Genomic DNA, 8503 nt, shown 5'->3' with positions numbered 1-8503 from the left:
ACGATAAAAGGCATTCATTTTGTTCTGGTTGTCTTATTCATGTCCACATAAGCATATAGACAGTCAGCTGTGCATTCAAGTCACACGTAAGCTCAACTTTGCAACTGGTTGATAAACCAATCTGCAAGCATCTCGGTAAAGATCAAGTTCACCTAGTTTATCGACATTGTTGTCATCTTCTTCGTCCTCTGAACCTACAGCCAATGACACTACTAGTGAGTCTTAATAGTACACAATTGGAAATAGCATATAAAAGTTGTGAATGTAACATCATAAATTTCTTTCTAGACACCAAAGACATCTGCAATTTTTTCTACATTACTTGCCGCTTAAAAGATGCATGTCAACCAAACATTACCATCCAATTTCTCTTCCTCCTGATCCTCATCCCCATGTGACTCTACAGGCAAAAGCTCAGGCACAGCACGCTTCCTTGGGGCCTTCTTTTGACCAGATGGACTAAACACAGGGAGCAGATCAGAAGATTTCACTCATCGCTCATGTTCCCTTTGTTTGTATGCCTTGGTCAAAGCTGTTTAGTGGCAGGTTGAACGCCCTCCATCAAATCAAGTTGTCCCTGTGCATACGTGAAAGATAAGGACTTCATAAAGTCAGAACTACTTAAACCAAAAATGAAAATTTTATGTATTTGTTTTGTTTTAATAAACCTCCTGAAAGGCTTCCTAAATAGTTCAGATCACCTGAAATTTTGAGAGATCAAGGATAGAGTCAAAATCTTCCTGTGTAAGAGAGTACTCTTCCATGAATTTAATTACATTTTGCACAGCTTTCTCCTGCAAAACACAAAATGTTTGATTTTTAACGAGATACTTGCAGAAAGAAGAAAATGCAAGCTCATATGCAGAAAGAACAAAATGCAAGCTCATATGTATAAAACAAGGATTAAAGTACCAGTATCACAACCAAAAACATGTGTCAAGTGCGCCAAAAACCAAATGAGTAAGTGCCTTTCATAAATCTAAATGTTACAAACCTCTACTACCAGGACCATCTTGCAAGAATGGCTTGATGCTATTTCCTTACGATTTGAAAATCATAACGGCAAAACTGATGACAGAAAAACTCAAACAATGTGCCTGCTTTATCAAATACCATTGCCTTACCTCCTCACCTGTAACCGGTCTTCGGGATCCCCAAAGGGCGGTGAACAGTTAATATAACCAGCGAATACCATGATTTCAGCCGCTTAGAGAATTATTACAGCCAACAAGACAATAATAACAGCCAACAAATAAATAACAGAAACCAAAATTAGGAGCTAGATTGCCCCTATCTGCACCCGACACCAGATTGGCCCTAAACTTAGGGCCCCTTTCGGTATTTCTTTATGTTTTATTCAAAAGGCTTGCAAATACAAGAATAGCACCACAGACAGCCAACTGAATAATCAGATCACAAGCACTTCCATCCTGCTATGCAATCACAAAAAAAGGCATCCCAGTCCAGTGCAACATTCCATGGCAGCCCTTCTTCCAAATCTGGCTGAGGGTTCTAACCTAGCAAGACAAAGGCCCGCAAAACAATTCAATCTATCTTGGTAGCTCTGAATACCCATCAAGGGAGTCCTAGCAAGACAGAGGCCAGCAAAACAACCCCACCTAGCTGCACCTAGCAAACGGAAAGGCTAGCTGCACAAAACAAAAGGATCTGAAGGTTCTGAGGCAATAGGAAAACTCCCGGAAAGCAATCAACCGATCGGAAAGCTCGGGAAACCCTGGGAAAATCAGCAAGCATGGAAAAACGATATTCCCTGGCAAGATCTCTGGCATGCTAGCTGGTGAAAATCAATGAAAGCAACCCTGGAAAACCTGCTGGAAGAGAATCACCAAGTCTGGAAGCAAATCGAGTTGCTTGGAAGCTCCAAACTACCTCGAAAAAGTGCGATTTTCATAGGCACTTGGCTTGGAAAGCTCCTGGAAGAAGTTCAAATCAGATTTGGGCCTCTGGGAAGGCATGAACAGTAGGCATGCAGCAAAAACGAATTTCGTTTTTGAGCTTCTGGCAGCCCTGGCAGCCCACCAACAGCCCATAGACTGCCCTGGTAGTCAAAAAGCAGCAAACCGATGTGATAGAATAGCCCTAGAGACTTTCCCAGCCTGTTACTTGCCTCTCCCTGTTCTTCTGTGGTCCTGAAAACAGCCCTGAAAGCAAAATTCGACTTTTCTGCTTGCTTTCCAAGCCTTCTAGCCAAACATGGTTCCTGGAGCTATTTTTAGCGAAAGGGATTTTTACCCCTCTCTAACCTTCAGTCCCTTGCCTTGGCCCATGGAATTAATTGCACTAAAGTGTCCTTTAAAATGTTTTAATCAGTTGGAGACTAGGGTAGTCAGCTTAAAGAAATTCATGTCCCCGAGACAAACCCTCCTCTTGAAACATTGCGAATGTCCCCATTTGCACCAAACTTTTTGCTTTGTTTCGTCAGAACCTGTAGCAAAAGTCTCAAAGCAAGTAGAAGCTCAAAGCCTCAGTTAGTTCAAAAACACAACCACACATCCTTCCACAAATAGCAGACAAACAAGATGCTTCATATGGCCATCCCGTAGGACCCACATAGATGATTTATCCTCTCATGCACATCCCGTACGACCCAAAGCATGAGGTACATCAAGAGCATACACAAACACTCAATGCATGCAGACATACAATCAATGTGTACCTTCATATGGCATCTCGCAGGACCAATACATGTTTCTCTCAATGTACTACCCACTTTCATATGGCCATCCCTCAAGACCCACAACTAGTGGTACATCATGAGTACACACAAAAACACTCGATGCATGCAGACAAACATCCCATGCATACTTTTCACACATGTTCCTTTCAATGATTTACCCACTTTGTCTTATGGCAGACTGTCCAAATCTATCCTAAAAGAGTCCACGCAAGAAAGAAGCCATCCACAATCCGTGGCATATCAGAAACATATCACACAAGTTCACAATCCAAACCGCACATATTCACAAGAATATCATCAAAAGTGAGCCAACTAGTTTGGCATCAAGTGCCATCACAATTATGTGGCAGCGACCGTAGTTTACCACTTCATGTTTTTGTTCTAGCAAGTAGGCCATCCTACTTCTCGACGATAGCAGTATCCGCAATATGCTATATCCGTTCTCGCGTTTAGGGATACTCCCTCCGATGACCTATCATGTAAGAGTGGCATATACTGCCATTACAAGAATGTGCCACGTGCACGACAAGACTGGTGTTGCAGTTGTACATGATTTGCAGAGCCATGGATAGCAAACCATATCCAACCACAAAACCATCTCAACAGATTTGGCAGACTCTGTCATTTTCTTACATGTACCCCTATATTCAAGATACAAGATAAACATGCAATATATAATTTGATAGAGCTGCTGGTAACCAACTCATATACCATGTACGGATAGTCTGATAGTGACTAGTACACTGATCTAGAGGTCCCGCGGCAGATATGTCGTCAACAAGCGGTACCTCGAGTGAGACCGACAGTGTCACCAAGCGACCTCTAGATATCACAAGCAATCTGAACCAAGCGAGTGGAGGTGCTACCCCCCTCTTGAGCATTAGGCAATGCCCCAGACGCACGCTCTGCTGAGCCTGAATGAGCCCCAACCGAAGTTGGCTCAAACTAAAAAGTAGAGTTGCATCAACTGAGGTGAATCTCCCAGTTCACCCTCCTCCATTAACATCACATCTGCATAGCAACGAGGAAACTCTACCACTGTGTGCCAATAACTGTTCTTGAATCAAGATCTCGTCATGTTCCTCTGTCTCTGGCTGTTCCTCATGAGGCATATACTTTGGCACATCCTGTGCTTTCACTGCACAACATCTTGGCTGAATTTTATTGGCTGAATTCTCTTAGCAACCACATGCCTCTTGAGAGAGATAAGATATCCCTGATCCCAGCATCATCCAAAACAACCAAAGATCTCACTTCCTTGAGAAAGTTGGTGATATCCCTGATCCCAGATCATCCAAAACAACCACAGGTCTCACCCCCTTGAGAAAGTTGGTGATGTCCCGACAATAGAACCACTATAACCGGCCTTTGGGATCCTCAAAGTGCGGTGAGCAGTTAATATAACCAGCGAGTACCATGATTTCAGCCGCTTAGAAGTTCAAACATTACCTTCTGGGCCGCCCGTTCATTTTTCCATGTGATCACTCACCTACACAGCATATAGTGCACTACCAACCGTAACTATTGGTTTCAATTTGGATCAATTTCTGATAAGTCTAGCTCAAGTAGTGGCCTTAGCAAGCCTAGGAATATTCTAGACCTTAATTGTGCATTAATTATGTGCATGGGTAGATGTCATGGGACAGACATTTAAAGGAAGATTGAAAATCTATTTAATGAAACTACTAAAGCTATTTCCCACTATTTAGGATAGGAATATTTGGTTAAATGAATATACAAGTATATTCATTTAACATGTAAGTCTAACTTCGTTCTTTAACTGCTTTTTACAGCTTTTGATCAATTGTAGGATTAGAATCAGCCATATGAAGCCTCAGTTGCTTTTCATGCCTCATTCTCACAAGCTTGTTGTTGTGATCTTGGCCATTCCCTCGTTTTTGAAGCTGTTGTGTCCTAAAACAGCAAACTTGCTTTGAATTTTAGCCAGTTTCTTAGCTTGGACACCTCTACACAGAATTGCAATTGAAATTCACCACCACCTAGAAGCAAACCTACAAGACGTTGCATGCAAGCTGAAATCCTACTCCAGTGCGAATTGTGATGTGATCTAGGAGCTTCTTTGCAGGTCTTGCAAATTCTACTCCTGCAATTCCTTATTCCAAACTTTGATCCTTTACACCATCTCGAATCAATTTCGTTTTTGTTTTTGACACCCAAGAAAGGAAAAGTGAGAATTCATCAAGTGGCCAAGCATCTAGCACTTCCTTTAGTAGGGAAATTCACAAAACTAGCACCTGGACAAATTGCGGCCAGTGGCCAAGCATCTAGCACTTCCTTTAGTAAGGAAATTCACAAAACTAGCACCTGGACAAATTGCGGCCAGCCCCAGATCAATTGCAATTTAGATCCAGGCTCCTATTTCTCTATTCTTATCACTTCCAAGCACTGTCTGGTATTGCGATTTGGCAAGTTCTTCCGTCTGGTTAAGGTTTTTCGATTCAAAGGGACAGACTTCTATTCCTAAGTTTTTATGTCAAAACACTTTCTGGACACTGTTAAATTAATAATCTTGGGATTTGACACCATTTGGCATCTTTTTGAGTGATGAATTCATTCCTTGTTATGGATTGAAGCACCTAAACAATTTCTAGGAAGATTTCTTAGTTGTTTACACTAGATTTTGATGATGGGTTTAAGATCCTAACTCTTCTAACATGGGTCTTCGTGCTAGGAGGATGAAGAAAGAATGAGGATTTGATTTCAGCCTATACCTAGATGAATCCAGGACTCATCCTCTAAAAACACACTTTCAATCTCACGATAGTCACTCATAATATTGAAAACCATAAACTCCATCACGCATAGCAGGGACTAGCTACTATGACATCCCCACTGATGTCATCAGCGCCCAACAGTGGGTGATACCATAGTATAAAAATATGTTCTTACACATACAATCCACACCCACACATACTTGAGCATCCATTTATACAAAGTCTTCATACTTGTTTCTGTCGGCACTCCGGAGGTAAAGGGCAGACTCAACCATGACGAAGGCTAGCACTAGAGGAGAAGGCTAATCAAAAAGTAGTCCAAAATCTCTTCATTCAAGCTACAACTGCTTGTGAAGTCTAAACGATTTCACTTTAGTCTCTCCCAAACGAGCATCTAAATCTAGCTGATAGGGCAACGCACCTTTTAAGATAGAAAGAATTAAAGATTTCCGCTTGCTATTTTGGCTGAGTTTTTGGCATCTAACAAGGGTTCCATGGATATATCCACGTTTGGCTACATGGGCTACCTCTTTTGTTGTCATTCTACAACTAGAACAATTGTAACTCACTCCATATTCATGATAGGAGTGCCTAAGACTCTAAACGTTCTCATTGTATTAATGATTGCTTGAGCTCTAGTAGGGGCTTATCCTCATTGGCACCACACACGACCCGTTTCAGTGAAAGTGTGACGCTCTGATGTGAGCTGATCCTTGAAGACTTTCTGAGCGCCCACTATGGAGGCAGGTCCCCTATCTAGACCACTTCATGTATCCGAGGTATCCCAATGGGTATCCTAAGTCATACAACAAAGACATCGTTCCACATAATGGACTTTTTGCCCTCTCACCCGTATGAGGGCTACTTTGAGCTATCGCTAGTAGGCTCTGAAGATTGTTACCAAGAGGAGGGACGAAGGGAAAAAAAATGTGAATATCCATCTCATGCTCAGTATCCAATTCAAGGCTCTATAAGAAGTGCACCTCTAGATCTATTGCGTAAAGGAATGATTCCAAGGCTCATTGACAAAAAGTCCTCTAACACTTTGCCTAAGGCTCTGCACTTGATGTAAAAATCGATGGTATTGAGGCCACCCTCCTGTAAGGGTAAAATGATAGTGCTTCAACACACTCTGGCCCTCACATTATGTGTGTCATCAAGTCCAAACTAGAGAGAGTAACCAATGTAATGTAATAAGTAGGTTAGGGGCACTTTTCCCTCATTTTAGAGGTTTTTCCTCCTAACCACAGTTAATTCACTAACTACGGTTAGTGAAGGATAAGGTTTTGTCACTTAGACAAAACCTATCCCACTCTTCAATTGTTGCACACTCTTCTATTGTGTTAGAATTATTGTTATAATTTAGCAGTGACCAATGTAATGTAATAAGTAGGTTAGGAGCACTTTTCCCTCATTTTAGAGGTTTTTCCTCCTAACCACAGTTAGTTCACTAACTACGGTTAGTGAAGGATAAGGTTTTGTCACTTAGACAAAACCTATCCCACTCTTCAATTGTTGCACACTCTTCTATTGCAACTATTGCTTTCAGCTCTCACTCTCCTACTCTCTTGCTCTCTTGCTCACACACTTTGCTCTCACTCTCCAACTCACATTTGGTATCAGAGCAGGTTGACCTTGCTCCCTGCTTCCTTGCTCGCAATCTCCCTGCTCCAAGCTCAACGGCTCGCTGCCTCTCCGTACAAGCCCGTCGGCCGTACAGTTCTCCGTACAATCTGTACGGACTGTACTTCATGCGCTGTACAACTCCAGAGCTCAAGCACTCCGTACATCGCCGTACAGCCCGTTGTCTGTACGACGCTCCAACCATACAAATAGCTCACACGTTTGCAATCCGTACAGCTGTACGTTGACAGCGCATTCCGTACACATGCACGTTAAGTGCATGCACTCCGTCTGTATAAGTGTACGGCGCCATACAGCCTGCAGCATAGATCCCTGTTGTTCGCCCGTACAACAAGGTTGTACATTCCGTACATTTTCGTACTTTTGTACAAAGTGTGTCGCAAGCCTTGGTGTGCATTCAAGGTCTTCCTGCAGGTACATTTTGTAGGGAGCTATTGGTTGGTAAATCAAATTCGAGGCAGATTTTTGCTTTGCAGGCCATTTTGTGGACACATTTTGTGTATTGGGAATTTTGTCAAATTTAGGGCTTTTGTATTTGTTGCAGAGAATTGCAAAAATTTGGGGCTTTTGCAATCACATTGCAATTTTGCAGTGAAATTTGGGGCTTTTGCAGGCAAAGTGCAATTTGTGCAACATTTGGGGCTTTTAGACCATTTACCCCTTTCTGGTTGCAATTTCAAGCCACAAATTGGGGCTTTTGTGTTGGGAGAGCAATTTTGCAGGTTTTAGTTCACACTGCCTTTCTATAAGTGTTTTGAAGCACTTTTGGCAGGTTTTGGGAGAGATTGGATGCTCTAGCACATTTCTGACAGAGACATTACAGAGATTTGAGTTGCATTTTCAGCCAGTGTTTGGCTGTATTTTTTTGGGAATTTTGCACTCCATTCCCAGCAAGGGAATTCAGATTTGCATTTGCTGTATTTTCTCTCTCAAACATGGCCCAGCAAAATCAGAATGATTTCCAGTTCAGTGGTCTCTCACAAGAGGATAAGCTGGATGGTACCAACTACTCCCTCTGGAGTTTTATGGTACGCAACATTCTGATTTCCCGTAATTTGTGGGACTATGTAAATGGGGATGAGATCCGGCGAGCAAATGTGGCACCTAATACCCCTCCCTAGCAAGGAGGAGGCAGAGGTCGTGCACAGGGTACAGCTCCAGGACAAGTTATTGGTGCACTTATACCTACCACTCCAGAGCAAAAGAGATGGGATTCACATGATGCTTTAGCTTTGTCGTGTATTTCTCTTTCAGTGGAAAGATTCATCATTCCGCACATCCGGTCGTGTAAGACCTCAAAGGTAGCATGGGATATTTTGGAGAGCATGTATGCAGCTCGGAATGATGCCAGGGTGTCTTTTTTGAAAAGAGAATTGTCTCATACACATATGGAAGAGGGTGACTCCATGTCAGTGCACCTCACAAA

At 42.4% G+C, this 8503-nt stretch overlaps 1 protein-coding gene across 1 annotated transcript in view; it reads right to left on the bottom strand.

The window, feature by feature from the left end:
- Window positions 1–484: 484 nt before the first annotated feature.
- Window positions 485–8503, bottom strand: part of LOC147899335 (replication factor C subunit 1-like) — a 31726-nt gene continuing 23707 nt past the window's right edge. The window contains exons 2-3 of the mRNA XM_087378669.1: window positions 702–794; window positions 485–577 (exon numbers count right to left, since the gene is read on the bottom strand). Coding sequence (XP_087234795.1) covers window positions 527–577; window positions 702–794 — 144 coding nt within the window. The 3' untranslated portion in view covers window positions 485–526. The remainder of the gene's footprint in view (window positions 578–701; window positions 795–8503) is intronic.

Source organism: Dipteris shenzhenensis, chromosome 8 (assembly GCF_047967505.1).
Source record: "Dipteris shenzhenensis isolate YYH24624 ecotype China chromosome 8, Dip_SZ_1.0, whole genome shotgun sequence".
Lineage (NCBI taxonomy): Eukaryota > Viridiplantae > Streptophyta > Polypodiopsida > Gleicheniales > Dipteridaceae > Dipteris > Dipteris shenzhenensis.
Note: the sequence above shows the minus strand (reverse complement) of the source record. Positions and strands in the feature narration are given on the sequence as shown.